We start from the raw sequence: 22,029 nt of genomic DNA on the forward strand, positions 1-22,029 counted from the left end.
AATAACATTAAAATTCCTGACAAAATTTTCTGAATTGTTACTATCTAATCTTCATTGAAGACAAGAACAAGGTGCTAAAAATGGCCAAACATTTCTTTTACATCAAGAAGTTATTTAACTTAAAAATGAATTACGGTATGAGGGTCAGCGTTCACTTTATTCTCGAGGGTTGCTCTCAAGAGTCGATAAAATCACGGTAAAACTGAACAATAAGTTTTAGTGACCAAAGACAAAACCAATGTTTGTTGAACAAATTCCATTTAACTTGGTGGACAATGTCTGCTCACGCTGTTCAACCGTCAGATATCTACAATAGTCCCTTACTAGACAATTTGCACCCTCTCCCAGGCAATCACACCAGAAGAACATCTTTTCAACAAATAAAAATAACCTGTCTGCAAGGTTACCTTTTAAAGAGAACGATGTCTGTGCTGGATTGAGATCTATCATTGCAGATTCGTCTTTGGTGGCAGAATTTTCCAAACCTAAAGGATTGAATCAGTAGCAGAAAGAAGCTTGTACACTGCTGTTACTGCAATTACTGCAGCATGTCACTGCTATAATGCTAATAGCGACTAACGGTGTGACGACATTAAATTACAATCGAAATTCCACTCGCGGCCAGCTCTCTGCAATGGCCACTTTTTGGTACTGGCGGACAGTCCATACATTCACTCTTATTTTAACCTCTCTGAAACGGCCACCTCTCCACAATGGAAACAGCCACTAACACTGGTCCCAACTGCCAGAATAACGTCTCAACAACAGCCAGTTAATCAACGACTGATGAACAGTGTATACAAGGTCGCCAAACCTGATCTGTACCACGCGCCGTTGGTCTCTGTTTCTGATAAGTTTCTGTGTTATTGATACATTTTGATTTATATGTGCATAAATAAGCACTTTTTGAAAACGATGTTGCCCCCTCAAAAAAAAAAACAAAACAAAACAAAACAGTTGTCATAGTACACACCGACCTCCCCATGACGGCCACCACTGTACAATGTCCACTTTTCTCTGTCCATAAGGTGGCCATTGTGGAGAGGTTCGACTGTACACTGTTTTGTATTAGCCCCATGGCTGAAGATTCTTTACCGTAATAATTCGATTTAGCACCCCTCATCCAACAAGCACACCCATCCTAATTTAAATACTAAGCACTCCCTCATGTGACATTTTTCTTTTTCCTTGTTTTTACAGCAATTAGAGCCCCTCTTCCAATAATACTGTAGAAGAGACTGATTACACTAGTCAACTATGTAGTACTTCTACATGTAGTTTGTCATCGGATTGTAATAATGAACATATGGAAAAAAATAAAAAGAGAGAGGGAGGGAGAAAAAACAACAACAAACAAACAGACTGAAAAAACAAAATGAGGTCCCTTGAACCCTGAAACTATTCCTGTGATCTATAACTGATCTTTTTGAAGCCTGAAATGACTATTCTTTGCAGTTGAGAACTGGAGCCTAAAAGTGGCAATTAATTCAAGAAGCTAATATTTCCATCCTACATTATACAGTGTGTTTTGGGCCCGGGTTCCTGAAGTCATACCTTTAATTAAGCATGTTATGACAAAACAAAATACTTACCATTCTTTATGACTGAAATTTGTTGTCCTTGCATATTGCCTAACACAGAAAAAACGTACTGCTGTAAATACAAGTACCTGTCATGCACACACATTCTAATTCAATGTCTATTAAGCTACATTGATATTTACTTTTGTGCTGTAATCATGGCATAGAAGAGTTCACTACTGGATTACACTGTATACAGGTCTGACAACTATTTTCTCCAGTGACATTAGCTGTGTTAGATACATGTATACAAGACTCTAAGACTTTGAAAGGTGTCTGATGATCACCAGAGATTAACATTGTGAGACATTCTGGTGATTTTGAATGTTTGGAATCCAAAACTAAAAATACATGTACAACTCCTGATAACCAGGAATTTCCTCAGCAACAAGCTACAAGACTGAACTTTCCTTGAGAAGGAGGAGGAGGTGGTACAGTGTACATGTATACAGTATACATGTATGTATACTTTCCTACAGGATTATTTACAACTACTCTGGCTGCTCACTTTCAGAATTAGCACAGCTGATAACTGGCACCTGTTGCGATGCTGTGGACGGTGATTGAACAGGCTTAGCATTCCCTGAAAATGAAGTCACATTTATTCACTATTAAAGAAATAGAAAACATTTTCTGTGTTTCTACCAAGTTTAAGTATAAATCTACTGGTGTTTCAACCCAAATGCCATTCTCTGATTGGCTATGGTTTTCACTCTCTATTCTGTTGCCACAGATAGTCAGTAGCGTAGCAGTGTGCAGTTGTGAACAAAATGACAGCCGCTTCTTTGTGTTTTCAAGGTGGCTGTCAAGGGGAATAAGATAAAGTTTTGCACGACTAGTACATTCATACTATTAAAACGAGATAGTTGACCAGGAGTCTCGAGTGGAAGTTTGTGTAGCTTTTTTTGAGTTCACCCAAACTTGACTCTAATGTCACAGGGAAAAAGTTTTCTATTTCTCTTAGAAATGGATTGAAAGATTTATTATTTCTACTTCTCTTTACTTGTGCACTGAACATTCCACATATTGAACAATTAAGTGAATCATTGGTCTGGATAAATGAATGCAATTCAAGAGGTTTCACTGGCTTATGCATCAGGGTACAGTGTATGTGAGCCATTATACCATGCTCTACAAATATGATGAACATACACAATCTTTGGGGTGTTTTTATTTTCATTTGTTGGATATGAGATGGCTACAGCCAACTCAGACTATGCGTCTTGTTGGCTAATTGTATCATCTCATATCCAACATGGACTTGAGGATTAATTGTCATTTTCATTCGAGGCATTTTTTCGTTCCTTTTCATTGGCTGAGAGCCCACCACGTGACTCGCAAATAAATGCCTACAAATAATAGTCTGCTCATGCGCGGTACCGTCGAAATGTGTAATAATAATATTACACATATGTTGCTCATGCGTAATTGAAACCATGCTCTTGTGTGAAAAATGGCAGATTGCTTCCCTGAGCTGTCAGAGAATGATTTAAATATGAAAACAAACTTGGCGCTCGAATGATAAAACAATTATTGAACTCGGTTATCGCATGATTTGACAGTGATTTGTCAGTGTCTCGTAGATCACAATATTTTGCTCAACCTTGTCCAATAATTGTTTCATACTGATCAATATGCACTGCTCATCCATTATACTGTAGATCTATCTGTGTAATACACTCACTGTGTATGTAATTTCTGAGTAAAATTACAAAATGTACCTTTTCCTGGGGCAGAGCCAGAAGATCTTCTTCGTTTCTTTGGAGGTTCTTCAGCAACCACTGCTGGAAACACAGCTTGAATTTCAACACTGTTCATTTTCACTTCCGGTTCCACAACTGGAAGAGGAAGTATGTCAACTGCAGAGAACAGCAAAATGATCAACAAAGCTTTAAAATCCCTTCACAATTTATAAATGTTAGCTGTACAATTCATAAAATAGCAGCTAGATCACCTTGCTTAAGTGTACAACTGTTCATGCATTTTACGCATTGCTTAAACTTGTAAGGACACAAGAGGAGCCAACTGCTGTAGAACAAGAAATTCACATGTAGAGACAAGCCTGTCAAAAGGTTTTCAGTGAATTTTGATCCCATGCAATGTATCATTATTTTCCTCTTTTTAATTGAGTAAACACAAGGTGACCTTGAGAATTTTTTCTATGTACTGTGTACCTCTCCCACCAATCCTTTTCATAACATGTAAGCTCCACTCAATTAATAGTTTCACATTCTGCTGCTGTCAATATACTTCTAAGCTGACCTCTCAGGAAACAGAGATTTACTTCAAACATGACTATTGGTAATGGCTGTGGTTGGTGGATTTCAAATCATTTTGTTTGTTTTATAAAGGTTTTCTTGACAGTTGCCATGGTAATTATGAGGAACGGCAGGCAAAAGCGCAATCATCAGTTTCATGAATTTCAGAGTTTGCATGTAGTTAGTGAAAGGTCCAGTAATCAAAAAAGATTCTCATGAAAGGAAAAATTCCCTCTTTATTGTATCTGTCCCACAATCGCAAATAAGACACGCATGGCTTTAGGCCAAAACCACCTTCAGTTGGCAACTTTGATGATAATGAGAGAAATTATCTGTCGTGAGTGAAGCCTTTATCTTTCAAAATATATGTTCAGTGCAAACCTTCAGAAGCAGTTTGAATACTGGTGATTTCTATTCTGAGGTTCTCCTCTGAGAAGAAAAACAAACAAACTAGGTGAGTAAAAGTTCTATAATAATAAAAAGAACATTTATAATTATTAGACAAAATAATTGTAGGTTTACACCAATACATGTAGTTTTCATTAATAGTGTACATGCCTTTTACTATTTTTTTTAAAGGTTTTATTAGTACTAACACATTTTTAATTTGCATTCTAACTAGCATATTAACTAGTATTTGAAAAGGGGAACTTGGAAGGGAATTGACCACTCAAAACATATTTACTGAGAACACTGATGAAACACTTTGTTGATAATCAACTTGACACTGACAAAGGTAATCGAAACACCACTGACAATACATTTACACAGGTCAGTGACTTTTTCAGCTTCTTTGTCAAAGCAAAATCTGAACAAGTGACAAAATTCAAATTAATAATCAATTTCCGGGTAATGTTCCCTTCCAATCCTAACAAACATGTACATGTGCGATGCATGCAATGTATAAGATAAACGGACAGTTTCTTACAGTTCCTATTGATCAACACAAGGCCTTGAAATTTAAAACAAAAATTTTGCAACTTACCATTTAAAACTGCAAGCACAGTAAGCATCTGGTCCAGGTCTCCATTGCCAAGAGCTTGGTCTTTTAAAATGCTTTGAACAGTAGTAAGCTACAGTATATTAAAAAAAAATTCAAGAAAAATTATTCCAGCTATCTACAAGAAGAAAACAGTGTAATCCAAGTACATTGTATGCTGTACAGTGTATATGTACAGTGTATGTAGCTGCACACATCAAGGGAAAGTGGTCAAACAAGTTAGACCAACATGTACAATAACATACACCTGTGCAAATATTAATTTTAATTACTCTTTTACACAATGCTACAGGATGTACAGTACATGTACATATAACACTGGGTTTCTGAAATTTCACGTGGTCACGGAGCTACGAATTTCAAGTAAGACTGCAGAATCCTGTGAAATTCTCAAAACCACACAAAATACTGTAAAATTCACTAGAAATCTCATCAAATACATGTCGGTACAACAAATATGACCCTTATCTTTAACCCTTTAAGAGCCAATCATAGTACATTTTTGTACCCTGCGGGGTCATGCACTTTGTACCACTTGTGATGTCATCAATTTAGGCATCAACAGATATTCTTGATTGGCAGGTTATAGAGCTAGGATAGATCTATCTGCACAGCTGTCTATTTTGGATATCACCTGCATTCTGACATACATGCAGTTAATTGAAAAACAAAATGCGAGCATCTTTTGGTGCAAAATTGGTTGTAAAATGGCCCATTTCACTTAAAATCAATCAAGGTTCAACACCAAACTTTTACAGCTGGCAGAAAGGATATGAAGAGCAAAAGCTAGCAAGAGTAAAAGGGACAAGAAAAAGGAAAGGCAAAGGCCAAGAAAAAAAAATTGGATCAGGCCAGCAAAAAAAAGTCCAAAAAAGTCCAATTTTTTGGCTTACAATGTATGTGCATGCTCTAAAGTAAATACATCAATTGTACATTTTGGTACCAAATCCTCAGGGAAATCTTCCTCCTTGGTAAGAAATTGCTTTTTCAACAAAGTTGAGGCCAATTCAGGGTCGTGGCAGCCAAAAACCAAGTTAATGGCAAAAAACAGCACTTTTTGAGTAAATCTGGCCGTTATTTTAAAGGTTAATAGTCGCCTAGCTGTTGGGGCTGTTTACTTGCCGTAAACTTGCAAATTTACCCTGGAACTTCACCATCCCAAATAATATACCAAAACTGAGCAGTGGCTATCAAAAAGCTTTGCCATTGGTGCATTTCTCAAGCGTACCGGTACTGTTGTTGAAACAGCAAATGAACATCTCCTTAAGGTTACCGTATACCTTCAGGGGTGTCTCGTGTCTGGGTTAAGCTGTAGATACCTAAACCCCTTTATCAAATTAAAGCTTATGGAACTGGCTACAGGTATTAAACTATACCAAGAATTTTGAAATAAAATGAATTGCCGATTTTCTCATGACCACTAAATGCAAGCGCCCTAATCACCTTTTGGAAGCTACAGTGTACAAGTCAAAGCAAATTTTGTTTCTCGCCAATTTATTTTTTCCCTCAGTTTCAGCACAAAAAGCGCTTAAAAAGTGTGTCTGTATTTTACCATATACAATTGCAGTAAAAAGTTATAGAACATATTTGAAACAGGATTTAAAACATGTGGAGTGATTGTACAAAAATCGCCCTCTGAGAGAAAATATTTTGAAATACACTGTAAACAATTTAAGCAGAGTGACACATTTTTGTTTTTTATATGTTAATCTAGCTACTGTCCAAATTTGAGGGCAATCGAAGAAATTCCCTTTGAGTAAGTGTCTGCTTCAAGCAAAAAAAAATTATTTGTTTCTGTTGCTGCAGTTGTTGTTGCAAAGGCTCATCATTTCCCCCCCAAAATAGTAAAATTGCCATCTTTTTTTCGTTGAAAACATTTTTCAGGTGAGATTTGCCCAGAAAATTCCCACAAAATTCTCGCAAAATTGACAGTTTTTCCCGCAAAATTGGAGTCGGAATATCCTGGGAAATTTGATTTTTTTCAGCAAACTATCAGAAGTCTTGATTATTCCCCATTGTAAGTGCACAGTAGGATATCTTGTAAATTCATAACACAATGGATAAATTTATATGTACTTGATTGAGTACTGTACACGTATGCTTTTGTTGGTTTGCAGGGCACTCTTAACACTTTACACTGTAACAAACTGTAAAATATTGGTTTAAAATCTGATTTCGTTACCTCAGTGCCATTGAACACAACCACATAACCAGTAAGCTGCCGGTCTAGTTTCTCTTCCGATAGCTTTTTAACATCTTCAGCAGAGCTTGAAGCACTACACTGCAATTGCAGAGTGACATTCCCCTGGGTACCACCCTCAGATGCCATATCATCACCAGATGCTGCCAAAAATCAGAAGATTAAACCTTGACAAAATCAAAAGAAAAGACACACTTAGTTTGCAGAATAAAATAACTTTGAATCCATGTCTGAACTACATGTATTAAACAAAGTCTCAAGATCAGTGGATGCCCATTAAGTTTAAGGCAATTCTGCTGAAATAGAACCTGCACTGAGATTTTTGTGAAACTTTGCCTATCGATTGCTTATATTATAGGAACTTAAATTTTGAAATAAAAATGAGGGGTCCCCATGTTCATTTAGGAGCAAAAGCACCTTGTTTGTACCTTTATAAATCCTTATGATAGCACCATGATTGTAGTTACAATTGCTTGCTAAATTCACGTTTCCGACGATTGCTTTTTGTTCTACACTGAGAATTAGTCCATATTTATTTTACACAGAGAAATTTATTACTCAATTCAAAACAACAGAAAAAATGATAGGTCACCATACTCGTTTGCGAGAAAGTGACTATTTACGTCTATGGCAAGGTCCAGCCGTAAAGAAAAAGCCGCCATTTTTTAATGCATGCGCGCTAATCACGCGTGAAATTATACGCAGTAGGGATGTGCAATGCAATACTGGGGAATGACCTTAGGTACGTTGTACATGTACATGTATATTACATGTACATGCATGCTTTACTGCATAACGTGTAATATACATTATGTAGTAGTCAATTCCTCTGGGCTAGGCATACATGTAAAAAAATATTATTATGATGCAAATGCTGCAATCTGATTGGCTTAGCCATTGCACATCACACACTGAGCCAACAGTGACTGGAGGTCATTTCCAGAGTGACTACGTTTCTTGTTACCTGAAGTATTAGAGGAGGATTTAGAAATAATACAGAATCAACTACATGTAGCCCAGGACTATCAGAAATGACTTTCTTTACGTGCTACTTATATAAGCTATATGTACATTTGCAAATATTTTGAAGAAGACTCGATAGTACTTGTTAACAACATAATCAGATCTTAGATTTTTACATCAGATATTGAGCAGGAAAGGGGCGGGAGGTTATTTTAAAGAGTGTTTGTTTTGCAAAGAAGTCATTTTTAGTGGAAACTAATTTTTCACACACAAAATTTTTTTACAAGTGCCACCAAACTTTAAAGATGTCATCGACTAGCTTTGGAGGCAGTGATTTTTTTTGACAGGCAAGAAAATCCTTCATTTGTTTCTTGACATTGATCCTTCCTCAGGTCATTGTAATTGACATATTTTTCACCAAAGTTTTGTCTTAGAGCTAACAGGGCCTTATTATAAAAGTAACTCTTGTGATTAAAGACTAGACTGGGAGGGAGCGGAGAGTAGAGAGTGACAAGGCCTTGATTCAAGAAATTATAGACTGGGATTGAGGGGAGAGAGTGACATTCCCATTGACTTTTTTTTTTACAAAGAAGTAATTATTTCCTTGGACTATGGCTCAATGTGTCATGTTCTGTACAATAACATGGGATGAAAATATTGATCCAACAAAACAAAAGGTTGGGCGAGAGAGAGATTTTGACATATCATTTTATTATGAAACAAAACACTGTTAACTCTATATTAAACATACAATGCTTGGTTATGAAAAATACAAGTAATTACTTTTTTCGGCATAATAAACACAATATTTCATTGAAACCAAGTTATGAAACTGAAAAAACAAAATGACCGAAAAAATTCTATTACTTCCACATAAAGGCTTAATAAACAGTTGACACGTTCTCTGAACTGGAGCATGCTATAAGCTTACATGGTGTAGTATGCATACAAAAAAAAATACGGCTGGCATGTTTGATCACAGATTTTTGTATTGAGTTCAACAAGACAAATTATTGATGCAAAGACTGGAACGCAAAGGCGAGGACGGATTTTTGTGCCAATACTACAGAGTAATCGTAATTCGACAACAAATTTTCTTCTTTGGTCGAAAGCAACTCTAGAAGTATAAAGCTGATATGTAATTTTCGACAGTTAAAATCGTGCATGAACTCACACGGGAGAAGATCACCAAAGAAATTGCTAACTCATGTTAATATACAGTGTAGTTTTAATGTACGTTTATGTTAGCTTTCCCTGGCCTACTCCGAAAAAAATCGCTAAAGTCGCGAAAAAAGCAACACTGTTGAAGTGTCATTCCAGTGAGTATGAAGATCAGACCAATGGAACAACATGTTTTCCCGCCATAGTAGGTTCGAACTTCGAAATTTTCAATCTGAACTTCTCCAGTCATTGTATTACAAAGTAAAATTAAAGTGGCAATTTGCAGCTCAAGTAAAACTTAAGTGAAACGACTGGATTTTTACGACACGAAAGAGAAAGGCTTACATGCTGAAAACAGAAAAACCTAGCCTGTTACAGTAATCAGTAAAAGATACTCTCAATACCTGCTACTTTATATATCAACTAACCGTGTCACCCCTACCACCTTTCCTGTTTACGTCGCGAACGCGTAGGATACACAACTTCCTTTGTTGCTCGAGGAGGCTTCAAAACCGCTGCAAAAGCACAACAAACCATCACAGACGAAGCAAGACATTGCCTCGTTGTACTTCTGTTCGCTGGATTGGCGTTTCAGTATCAAAAACAGAACAGAAATCGGCGAAGAAGGCGATTTCCGCTCGACAAAATGAGACGCGTTGCCTCGCGATCTTACCTGAATCATCGAGTCTTCCGCCGGAAACACCTCTACTGCCTCAAATTCTCCTCGAAATCGACCCTTCTCTTCGAACCAGACTGCACAGAATGAACTGCTCATATGACTAACGCGTGATTTCATATACAACAACAAACTAGTCGGTCACTTTTGTGAAGATTTCCTTCCCACGTAAAAAGTTTGAAGAGCAACGTGCTACACCTGGCCCTAAACTGGATGTGACGTCACACCAACTTCCTCTTTCAAATCAGCCTCGTTCCCAAAGAGAAATCTGGCAACGAGGCTGGTTTCAAGTCAGACTGACTTTCTCCCAGTACCCCGCAGTCATAAAAATTTTTATGCCTACAATATTTTTTCTAATAGCGGAAAACTGATGCCTAGCGGATGCTTGATAAAAACTCGAGCCTGTGCAATATTAATTTCGAGTCGGGGAGGGGAACTAGGAGGCTCGAATACCGGAGCGAACTTTTGAGTGTGATCGTGTGAGTGAAACCATTTATTTATTTTCCATATATACCTTTTTTTAATTTTATATTGTTTCTGTATTTATGTTTTCAAATGAACCGGTTGTCTTCTTTTCATCTCTTGGTGCTAATCGGCTTCCTGTGGCGGGGAGAGGGGGGTTCTTATGGGATGCTCGCCCCGCCCCGAGAATCATAACTCCTTCCATTTTTGACAGAAAAGCTTTCCTACATATCCATTCTAATACGCTTTAACCGGCCCTGACAAGTCCCGCAGAAATCGTTCCACTCACCTAAATTTATTCTTTAAAAAATTCTGAAATCTGTAATTTCAAACCCCCAAATAGGCCTCTGCAACCCCTCATACTTGTAAGAGAGATTTGGAAAAGCCCTTCCCCTTACTTTTTTCTGTACTTTAACTCGTGGGCGAAGCGACCTGTCCAGTCCCTTATGGGGGAAACCCCCACCCGGCAAGGGCTATTTAATATCTTTTTTTTTTTTTTTTCAAACTCTCTGAAAACTGTAAGAGCGTGGCAACCCCATGCAAGATGTAAGAAGCTTCTAATCGGATTGAAAAGTCGACACAAATTATTTACTTTATATATGTTTTTATTTTACATCCTTAATTTGACCTTAATTTTACAACTGTATTTTTACTGACATATACAAGCTACCCGGTAGCAATAAGACAAGGGGAAAACAAGTAAAAATACAACTTGAATTAAAAATCTCTTTTGCATGCATAACATAACATGTATGCATATGAGAACTTACAACTACTGTTTTTACTATTTTTTTTGTATCTTTTAGAGCAAATGCACACAACTTCCTTTTAAAAGACCAACACTTATGGAATAAACTGGAAAATACTTCCTTTTACAAATTCATTGATTCCTTTTATGAAAGATTCCTCATTAGCAGAAGCAACACCTATCACTTCCAACCTGAGAAACTTGTTAACTATAATTAACTGCAAACTTTTTTGGCCTTTTTTTGGCCACTTTGTTTCCAACACTGGAAACATCTACATTAATAACTGTAAAATTCTTAAAACAACCTCACAACTGTGGTTTTATAAACAACTAAAAGCTTTCTTGTACCATTATGAACTAGGACATCTTACGGGAACCTACTAAACCTTTTTTTTTGTTATTTATTTCTTCTTTCTTGACATGGAGAATCTGAGCATACACAGTATGCATAATATGAAAATTGTGACAAGCAAATTATATGACCCTATATATATCTGTTTCACTAAATACAACTTTAAGCACAGTTATACAATTTGCTGTTCAGAATTTTGGTTGGGGGACAAATCGATACGATTCATAACTAGTGAGACAATCTCCGATAGTGCAGAATGCAATTTACAGCTCTGATACAGTGGTCACATAGGTCCTTACCCATGCCGTTCTCTCCCTTTGTAGTCAACTAAGATGAGCGGACGAAAACACGTTAAGACGTAATCTTAGCATTGTGTAAGTTTCATGTTTGTAATTTCTTTGAAAGTCCAAAAATAACTTACAATTACCGTTTGTCAAGACGACTTTGAATTTCATTGTGATGTTTTACGCTGAGTTTCAGTCATTTTAACTTCAATAATACACAGAAGCGGCAAATATGACAATTTTATTTTTCACTTCAACATATGTAACTTGATACTTTTGTTTTCCTCGCCGAGCTATGCAACATGAGACCCTTGTTTCCTCAAAAATATAAGAAAGATGTGTATTTTTTTACTTACTGCTGGAGATAAATGTAATAAAGCTAAATATCTCATGAAAAATCGAAGAGGAACGATTTTGTTTTACTCTAAACGCAAACTTTCAGTTCACAGAAAACAACTAATCTAATTATCAAATAGTCACATCCAGTCACGGAATAGTTGGTTCTTATTCACGTCAAACTAAAATACAATGCTATCGATTAATACAACTGAGGAGCGTTTCAACGAGAAGTACTGAAGGTAGAGATCGTTACTTGGGCGAAATTATATCGTACATCGGTGAAAGAGTCACCTCAAAGACTGATGAAATTAATTGGCGGTTTCATTAAGTGCCACGGAGTCTGCGGCAATATTTCCGAAATTTCTTGTGTCACAAATTTATTAGTTTTATATGTTACTAACGTGGGAAAGTTTGGCTGAATATGAACTTTTTGCTCCCTTCATAGAAGTGGAAATAGACAAGCCGCTAAGGAGAAGCATTCTTTATTTGAACCGTGGCAAACACGCAATAGTTATAAAACAGCAGACGAAATTTCTTGAATCGAGCTAAGGTGTGATTCCAGATGATACGCAGTTACAGTAACGTTATTTACACTACAAAAGGGAGAACTGACATTACCTGAAATACAGCTGCTATCCCCGGTCAAAATAGTCAAGTTCTGGCCCTCTCTGTGTCAAGCAACGCAACGGTAGCGTTGCGTGACAGAGAGAGGACCAGAATTGGACACTGAAGGCTAAGTTATCTGCGCATATGTTTCGAGCAAATTGATTTTGTTCTTAAGAGAATAACACCACTAGGATAGCAAGAGATTTGTGAAAACATATATAGGTTTGTGATGTTATCCGGGAAGTAACGTAAGAATGATATGTTTTACGTAGAAAACAGAGGTACCAACCCCACGGTCCCCTTAACAACGATGCTAATAAATTAATTGAAATTAATTAATTAAACAAACATTAAAGTTTACACCTTATGGCCATAGTACCATAGTGCCACAGTGCCATAGTGCCATAGTGCCATAGTGCCATAGTGCCATAGTGCCATAGTGCTTTACCGACGTCAACCCTGAAACCATCCCAATAGTGCACTCTGCACTAATATGAGGCTAACTGCCTATTTAGCGCTTGATACAAGCTACAAAAACTATTACCGAAGTAAGACACGTTTGGGTTATCAACAAAAAAAAGGGAAAACTAGAACAGACGACTAAAGTCGAGAGATCCCGCAAGTTTACCGTCTTCAACTGAAGAGGAAACAAGCAGATCTTCAACTTCAGGCGACATCGCTGGTCCTCCACAGACCGAGTCCTCCACGAAATCTTCGCACTTGTTAACCATGGGATCGTAGCCAAGGATCTTGGGGATATTGCACATGAACTGGTAGACATATCTTTTGCCGTGGACCTTCTCAATGACATTCTTGCCATAATAGTAGCGAAGGCCACGGCTTAGCTTGTCATAGTTCATGGTAGGCTTGTTCTTTTTCTTACCCCACATCTTTGCCACTGTCGCAGGCTGAAGGATTTTGAACTCATAATCCTCTTCCTGGGTTCACTTGATCAAATTCGTGCATTCAACGTTGATAAGAAGCTCAAGAAGGAACTGCCAGAGCTGGATGGGACCATCACCTGAGATACAGGTTAAAAGAATAATAAATATATACATCAGACTCAACAAAGCGAGTTTTGTCTCCTTCCATGTAAAATAAGAGAAAGGAAAATTTGAAACTCTTGTGCTGACTGTGTTTCTCTTCGACGGAAGCAATCGGAGGACAAATATCGACGAATGCGGGGGTTATTGCATGATAACTGTCCTGTGAGTTTTCACCACGTGATGTGAAGTAGCCAATAAAATTGCACCAAAATTAACAGGTGGGTTATATTGTAGATTGTAAAATTCCAAACACTCATTGCAACACCTCTCGAAACATTACATTGCAAGCGATAGTTTTGACCAATGGTCAACTGAATACCTGATCTGTTTCCTGGACAAGCCTTTCCGTCAATACTTTTTGTTTTATCTTCATCGTCACCGCTAACAGCATCTACAACAAGCAAGTTAATTGCGATGCATTTGCGAATTCTGTTGTGTAAAGCAAATCTCTTTCGTAAAGTGATTCCTAGAAATGATGAGATTTAAAAATCCTAGCCAGGCAACGGAGAAATTTACTGTCCAAATCAAAGTGAAGAAGGGGAGAAGAGACTTAGCAGGGTTGTGAAGTAGAGAAAGTTGAGTGTGAATAAAAGATTGCCATTTTCTTTAAGCTGCTCTGACTGCATCAAGTTCTACTTGACAAGTACAATCACGGACTAAAATTTTGCACTTCTGGCGCATTGAACACACGCCTGACGCGAATACAACCTTACCTGCCTGGCCTCTCCCCCACCCCACATACAATGTTGAAAACTAGAACCTGCAATTTCGTCTGAGTTTCAACATTCTATTGGGCAGGGAGGGGGTTACAGCAACACGTTCTTTAGGGGCTAGCAGTGCTTATTCAAACTTCATTTGTAAAACATAGATAATTCCTTGCGATAAAACAGTGTCCCAACGACTTTTATCCATGATTGCTAATTACTCGCTCTCAATTTCTCTGAGGTGATACTCTTAAAATTCGGCCTTTGGCCTGGTTAACTATCAGCTCATAGAAAATTTCGAGCTCATAATCTATCTGTTAATTATACATTATACATTAGACATTACACGTTACACGTTACACGTTACACGTTACACGTTACACGTTACACGTTACACGTTACACGTTACACGTTACACGTTATACATTATACATTATACATTATAACAGTAGGGTTTCCTTACTAGCTGATGGTGATTTGACTTCTCCAGGGCTGTTCTGCAGTGATGCATGAACAATTAATGCGGGGGTATCAGAGGGAATGCCTGCTAAGCCTGAAAATGGTAAATGTCCATATTAGTAATGCATGTAATTATAAAAAATAATTAAAACAATGAGCAACTAATGCAATTCATGGTCTATGCTCGTGTGTACAACTGCACATTGATTGCATCATTTTTATGTACACTACAAAGAGTTGCCCCTTACTTAAAAAAAAATAAATAAATAACTCACTCAGATACATGTGCATGAAGCAGTTTTCATTGATAAGATCATCAAATAAAAGGTACCTCATTCATGCATTCAACTTCGTTGATTTCTTTTGCAGAAAAAGATCAAAGAAACATTTTCATAGCCATTATACATATGATGATAACAATCTGAAATAACCATCAAAATTCCTGACAAAATTCTCTGAATTGTTACTATCTAATCCTCATTGAAGACAAGAACAAGGTGCTAAAAATGGACAAAAACACCTTTTTTACATCAAGAAGTTATTTAACTTAAAAATGAATTGCAGTATGAGGGTCAGCATCCACTTTATTCTCGAGGGTGACCAGAGACAAAACCATAACCTGTCAAACAAATTTCATTTGAATTGGCGGACTGTGTGTGCTCAGGCTGCCCAACCATCAGTTATCAACAACAGTCCTTTTCTGGACAACAAGTGCACCCTAACCCAGGCAATTACACCAGAAAAACACCTTTTCATCAAATGCACATGTAAATAACCTGTCTGCGAGGTTACCTTTTAAAGAGAACGATAACGATGTCTGTGCTGGATTGATATCTATCATTGCAGATTCGTCTTTAGTGGCAGAATTTTCCAAGTCTAAAGGATTAAATCAGTAGTAAAAAGAAGCTTGTACACTGCTGTTACTGCAGCGTATCACTGCTGCATGTCACTACTATAATGCTAATAGCAACTAATGGTGCAAAATCATTAAATTACAATCGAACTCCACTAAAAGCCACTCTCTACAATGGCCATATTCACTCTTATTTTAACATCTCTAAAACGGCCGTGACCCATGTCTCCACAACGGTAACAGCCACTAACATTGGTCCTGACTTCCAGAATGACGTCTCAACAACAGCCAGTTAATCAACGACTGATGAACAGTGTATACAAAATCCCACTTACAACTTTAAGGTCACCAAACCTGATCTGGACCATGTGCAGTTGGTCTCTGTTTCTGATAAGTTTCTGTTTTATATATTTACAGTATATATGCATAAATAAACATTTTTTGAAAAAGATGTTGCACCCTCAAAAAAAAAAAAATTGTCATATTACACACCGACCTCCACATAACGGCCACCTCTGTACAATGGCCACTTTTCTCTGTCCCCAAGGTGGTCGTTGTGGAGAGGTTCGACTGTACATTGTACATACATATACATGTACAATGTTTTGTATTAGTCCCATGGCTGAAGATTCATAACCGTAATCGTTGTGATAAAACAGTGTTCCAAAGGACTTTTATCCATGATTGCTAATTATTCGCTCTCGATTTCTATGAGGTGATACTTTTAAAATTCGGCCTTTGGCCTGGTTCACTATAACCTCATAGAAAAATTCGATTTCATAATCTATCTGTTAATTATACATTATACATTATACACTATACACTACACACTACACACTCTACACTCTACACTCTACACTCTACACTCTACACTCTACACTCTACACTCTACACTCTACACTCTACACTCTACACTCTACACTCTACACTCTACACTCTACACTCTACACTCTACACTCTACACTCTACACTCTACACTCTACACTCTACACTCTACACTCTACACTCTACACTCTACACTCTACACTCTACACTCTACACTCTACACTCTACACTCTACACTCTACACTCTACACTCTACACTCTACACTCTACACTCTACACTCTACACTCTACACTCTACACTCTACACTCTACACTATACATTATACATTATACATTATACATTATAACAGTAAGGTTTTCTTACCAGCTGATGGTGATTTGACTTCTCCAGGACTGTTCTGCAGTGATGCATGAACAATTAATGCGGGGGTATCAGAGGGAATGCCTGCTAAGCCTGAAAATGGTAAATGTCCATATTTGCCCCTTACTTAAAAAAAAAATGAATAACTCACTCAGATACATGTACACAAAGCAGTTTTCATTGATAAGATCATCAAATAAAAGGTACCTAAGTCATGCATTCAATTTCGATGATTTCTTTTGTAGAAAAAGATCAAAGAAACATTTTCATAGCCATTATACATATTATGATAACAATCTGAAATATCCATCAAAATTCCTGACAAAATTCTGTAAATTGTTACTATCTAGTCCTCATTGAAGACAAGAACAAGGTGCTAAAAATGGACAAAAACACCTCTTTTGGATCAAGAAGTTATTTAAGGTGGCTAAACACAGTTTTGATACCTGTGTTTCATTCACCTTTTTCTCCAAACCCCTTGATCCCTCGGTCGCCAAAACTGGCAGCAAGCAAGTAAACGACACAAACTTTGGCTTTTTGATGGTTAAGATGACGTATGTGCCGTTGCCATGGCAACATGAATAAATATAAACAGGCCTTTAAAATCGGTTTTGTTTATTTGTAGAAAATCTAGTCATTAGATTTTCTTTATAATTTGCATGCAACAAGCTTGAAACGATTCTCAAAAGTTTACACCATTTTGCTAATAATTTAACAGAAAGATCTTTAATTATCCCTTGTTGAAAGTTCACTGGAATAGCTAGAATTTCCTTCGTTAAAGTGCAATTATTTTCAATACTCTAGTTACTTATTTCCTAAAGTATTTTTGTGCAAAATTTCGTGAAATTCTAATGAGCAGTTCTCGAGAAATAGGCGTATTTCCAAGAGTGCAGTTTTTCATTCAATCGCAATTTTTTGACTTACTACACATGCGCTGCATTTAACTGGGTTCTTTTGGTAACAAGGAAAAAGCTGAGAATTGCTGGGTTCCTTGCGTCGTTACCTTTTCTAACATATCTTTGTAATAATAGACTAAAGCCATCAATACACTGCGTTCAATTATAGAGAAAAATAGCACAAATAGTGCGAGTGTTGAGTAAATCAAATGATCGCTCTATTGACGGCATGTTTGTTTTTTGCAATACTTGTGCGCGCGCTGAATAGCATCAGCAAAAGCGCGTGCGAAAACTGTGTTCAGCCACCTTAACTTAAAAAAGAATTACAGTATGAGGGTCAGCATACACTTTATTCTCGAGGGTGACCAGAGACAAAACCATTGCCTGTCAAACTAATTTCATTTGAATTGGTGGACTATGTCTACTCAGGCTGCCCAACCATCAGTTATCAACAATAGTCCTTTTCTGGGCAATACGTGCATCCTCACCCAGGCAATCACACCAGAAGAACATCTTTTCATCAAATTCACATGTAAATAACCTGTGTGCGAGGTTACCTTTTAAAGAGAACGATGTCTGTGTTGGATTGATATCTATCACTGCAGATTCATCTTTAGTGGCAGAATTTTCCAAGCTTAAAGGATTAAATCAGTAGTAAAAAGAAGCTTGTACACTGCTGTTACTGCAGTGTATCACTGCTGCATGTCACTACTATAATGCTAATAGCAACTAATGATGCAAAATCGTTAAATTACAATCGAACTCCAGTAACAGCCACTCTCCACAATGGCCATATTCACTCTCATTTTAACCTCTCTAAAACGGCCGTGACCCATGTTTCCACAATGGCAACAGCCACTAACACTGGTCCCAACTGCCAGAATAACGTCTCAACAACAGCCAGTTAATCAACGATTGATGAACAGTGTATACAAAACCCCACCTTTTAAATGTAAAACTTAAAGGTCGCCAAACCTGATCTGTACCATGCGCAGTTGGTCTCTGTTTCTGATAAGTTTCTGTTTTATATATTAATATATGCATAAATAAACATTTTTTGAAAAAGATGTTGCACCCTCAAAAAAAAAAAAAAAATTGCCATATTACACACCGACCTCCACATAACGGCCACCTCTGTACAATGGCCACTTTTCTCTGTCCCCAAGGTGGCCGTTGTGGAGAGGTTCGACTGTACATTGTACATACATATACATGTACATTGTTTCGTATTAGTCCCATGGCTCAAGATTCATTACCGTAATCGTTGTGATAAAACAGTGTTCCATAGGACTTTTATCCATGATTGCTAATTATTCGCTCTCAATTTCTATGAGGTGATACTTTTAAAATTCGGCCTTTGGCCTGGTTCACTATCACCTCATAGAAAAATTCGATTTCATAATCTATCTGTTAATTGTACATTATACATTATACATTATACGCTATAACAGTAGGGTTTTCTTACCTGCTGATGGTGATTTGACTTCTCCAGGGCTGTTCTGCGGTGATGCATGAATAATTAATGCGGGGGTATCAGAGGGAATGCCTGCTAAGCCTGAAAATGGTAAATGTCCATATTAGTGCTGCATGTAATTATAAAAAATAATTAAAACCATGAGCAACCAATGCAATTCATGATCTATCTCAAATGCTCGTGTGTACAACTGCACATTGATTGTATCATTTCTATGTACACTACAAAGAGTTGCCCCTTACTTAAAAAAAAATAAATAAATAACTCACTCAGATACATGTGCATGAAGCAGTTTTCATTGATAAGAAAAAGATCAAAGAAACATTTTCATAGCCATTATGTATGATGATAACAATCTGAAATAACCATCAAAATTCCTGACAAAATTCTCTGAATTGTTACTATCTTATCCTCATTGAAGACCAGAACAAGGTGCTAAAAATGGACAAAAACACCTTTTTTACATCAAGAAGTTATTTAACTTAAAAATGAATTACAGTATGAGGGTCAGCATACACTTTATTCTCGAGGGTGACCAGAGACAAAACCATTGTCTGTCGAACAAATTTCATTTGAATTGGTGGACTGTGTGTGCTCAGGCTGCCCAACCATCAGTTATCAACAATAGTCCTTTTCTGGGCAATACGTGCATCCTCACCCAGGCAATCACACCAGAAGAACATCTTTTCATCAAATTCACATATAAATAACCTGTGTGCAAGGTTACCTTTTAAAGAGAACGATGTCTGTGCTGGATTGATATCTATCATTGCAGATTCGTCTTTAGTGGCAGAATTTTCCAAGCCTAAAGGATTAAATCAGTAGTAAAAAGAAGCTTGTTAACACTGCTGTTACTGCAGCGTATCACTGCTGCATGTCACTACTATAATGCTAATAGCAACTAATGGTGCAAAATCATTAAATTACAATGGAACTCCAGTAACAGCCACTCTCTACAATGGCCATATTCACTCTTATTTTAGCCTCTCTAAAATGGCCGTGACCCATGTCTCCACAATGGCAACAGCCACTGACACTGGTCCCAACTGCCAGAATAACGTCTCAACAACAGCCAGTTAATCAACGGCTGATAAACAGTGTATACAAAACCCCACTTTTTAAATGTAAAACTTAAAGGTCACCAAACTTGATCTGTACCATGCGCGGTTGGTCTCTGTTTCTGACAAGTTTCTGTTTTATTGAGACATTTTGATTTATATATGCATAAATAAACATCTTTTGAAAAAGATGTTGCACCCTCCTAAAAAAAAAAGTTGTCATATTAAACACCTACTTCCCCATAACTGCTACCTGTAAACAATGTACACTTTTCTCTGTCCCCGAGGTGGCCGTTGTGGAGAGGTTTGACCGTACATTGTACATGTACAGTTTTATATTAGCCCCATGGCTGAAGATTCTTTAACCGTAATGATTTGTTTTACATGTAACATCCCTCATCCAATAAGCACACCCTTCCTAATTTAAATACTAAGCACTCCCTCATGTGTCATTTTTCTTTTTTCTTTCTTTTTTTTTTTTCTTTTCTTTTTTTTTTTTTTTACAGTAATTAGAGCCCCTCTTCCAATAATACTGTAGAAGAGACTGATTACACCAGTCAACTATGTAGTACTTCTACATGTAGTTTGTCATCTGATTGTAATAATGAACATATGGTAAAGAAAAGAGAGGGGGGGGGGGGGGGGAGAAAAAAACAACAAACAACCAGACAGATTGAAAAAACAAAATGGGGTCCCTTCATCCCTGAAACTATTCCTGTGATCTAAGCTGATCTTTTTGAAGCCTGAAATGACTATTCTTTGCAGTTGAGAACTGGAGCCTAAAAGTGGCAATTAATTCAAGAAGCTAATATTTCTATCCTACATTGTACAGTGCATTTTGGGCCTGGCTTCCTGAAGTCATACCTTTAATTAAGCATGTCATGGCAAAACAAAATACTTACCATTCTTTATAACTGAAATTTGTTGTCCTTGCATATTGTCTAAAACAGAAACAAGGTACTGCTGTAAATGCATGTACCTGTAGTGCACACACATTATAATTCAATGTCTGAGCTACATTGATATTTACTTTTGTGCCGTAATCATGGCATAGAACAGTTCAAAACTAAATTACACTGTATATACAGGTCTGACAACGTTTTTTCTACGGTGTTCATTACATGTAGCTCTGTGAGATACATCTATACAAGACTCTAAGGCTTTGAAAGGTGTCTGATGATTACCAGAGATCAATGTTGTGAGACATTCTGGTGATTTTGAATGTTTGGAATCCAAAACTAAAAATACATGTACAACTCCTGATAACCAGGAATTTCCTCAGCAACAAGCTATAAGACTGAACTTTCCTTGAGGAGGGGGTAGTATATGTATACTTTCCTGCAGGATTATTATTTTACAACTAGAATAAAACACTGTGGCTGCTCACTTTCAGAATTGGCACAGCTGACAACTGGCACCTGCTGTGATGCTGTGGAGGGTGATTGAACAGGCTTAGCATTGCCTGAAAATGAAGTCACATTTGTTCACTATTAAAGAAATAGAAAACATTTTCTGTGTTTCTACCAAGTTTTAGTATAAATCCACTGGTGTGCTAACACGAATGCATTCTCTGATTGGCTATGGTTTTCACTATCTATTGTTGTCACAGATAATGAGTAGTGTAGCAGTGTGCAGTTGTGAACAAAATGACGGCTGCCTCTTCGCATTTTCAAGGTGTCTGTGAAGAGGATTAAGATAAAGTTTTGAACGAGTAGTACATTTAT

The 22,029-nt window shown here is 37.2% G+C and overlaps 2 protein-coding genes across 5 annotated transcripts in view; both read right to left on the bottom strand.

The window, feature by feature from the left end:
* The window catches only part of LOC145493790 (uncharacterized), a 39,558-nt gene that overhangs the window by 5,735 nt on the left and 11,794 nt on the right, over positions 1 to 22,029 (bottom strand). For 2 of the 4 annotated variants that reach the window (XM_081473256.1, XM_081473259.1), the window contains 7 exons: positions 21,693 to 21,767; positions 21,208 to 21,246; positions 19,975 to 20,052; positions 19,239 to 19,328; positions 16,881 to 16,970; positions 15,631 to 15,714; positions 14,843 to 14,932 (listed from right to left, as the gene is read on the bottom strand). In XM_081473256.1, the coding sequence (XP_081329382.1) occupies positions 14,843 to 14,932; positions 15,631 to 15,714; positions 16,881 to 16,970; positions 19,239 to 19,328; positions 19,975 to 20,052; positions 21,208 to 21,246; positions 21,693 to 21,767 (546 nt within the window). The remainder of the gene's footprint in view (positions 1 to 14,842; positions 14,933 to 15,630; positions 15,715 to 16,880; positions 16,971 to 19,238; positions 19,329 to 19,974; positions 20,053 to 21,207; positions 21,247 to 21,692; positions 21,768 to 22,029) is intronic. The other 2 variants (XM_081473257.1, XM_081473258.1) reach the window with 2 other exon arrangements.
* Positions 805 to 13,567, bottom strand: LOC145493802 (uncharacterized). The gene is made up of 8 exons (XM_081473280.1): positions 9,836 to 13,567; positions 9,591 to 9,677; positions 7,021 to 7,205; positions 4,824 to 4,911; positions 4,220 to 4,267; positions 3,302 to 3,439; positions 2,089 to 2,163; positions 805 to 1,631 (listed from the first exon to the last, which is right to left on the bottom strand). The coding sequence occupies exons 3-8, from the start codon at positions 7,165 to 7,167 to the stop codon at positions 1,570 to 1,572; spliced, it is 558 nt and encodes a 185-aa protein (XP_081329406.1). The 5' UTR covers positions 7,168 to 7,205; positions 9,591 to 9,677; positions 9,836 to 13,567; the 3' UTR covers positions 805 to 1,569.

Source organism: Orbicella franksi, chromosome 7 (assembly GCF_964199315.1).
Source record: "Orbicella franksi chromosome 7, jaOrbFran1.1, whole genome shotgun sequence".
Lineage (NCBI taxonomy): Eukaryota > Metazoa > Cnidaria > Anthozoa > Scleractinia > Merulinidae > Orbicella > Orbicella franksi.

What these genes read in the sequence shown, in the direction of transcription:
- LOC145493802 (XM_081473280.1), bottom strand. Translation starts at nt 7,167, where the DNA reads ATGGCATCTGAGGGTGGTACCCAGGGGAATGTCACTCTGCAATTGCAG. An exon ending in TGTGCTTGCAGTTTTAAATG is followed by an intron (nt 4,268 to 4,823) that starts GTAAGTTGCAAA and finishes TTTTCTTCTCAG; the next exon opens with AGGAGAACCTCAGAATAGAA. An exon ending in TGGCTCTGCCCCAGGAAAAG is followed by an intron (nt 2,164 to 3,301) that starts GTACATTTTGTA and finishes CTTCATTTTCAG; the next exon opens with GGAATGCTAAGCCTGTTCAA.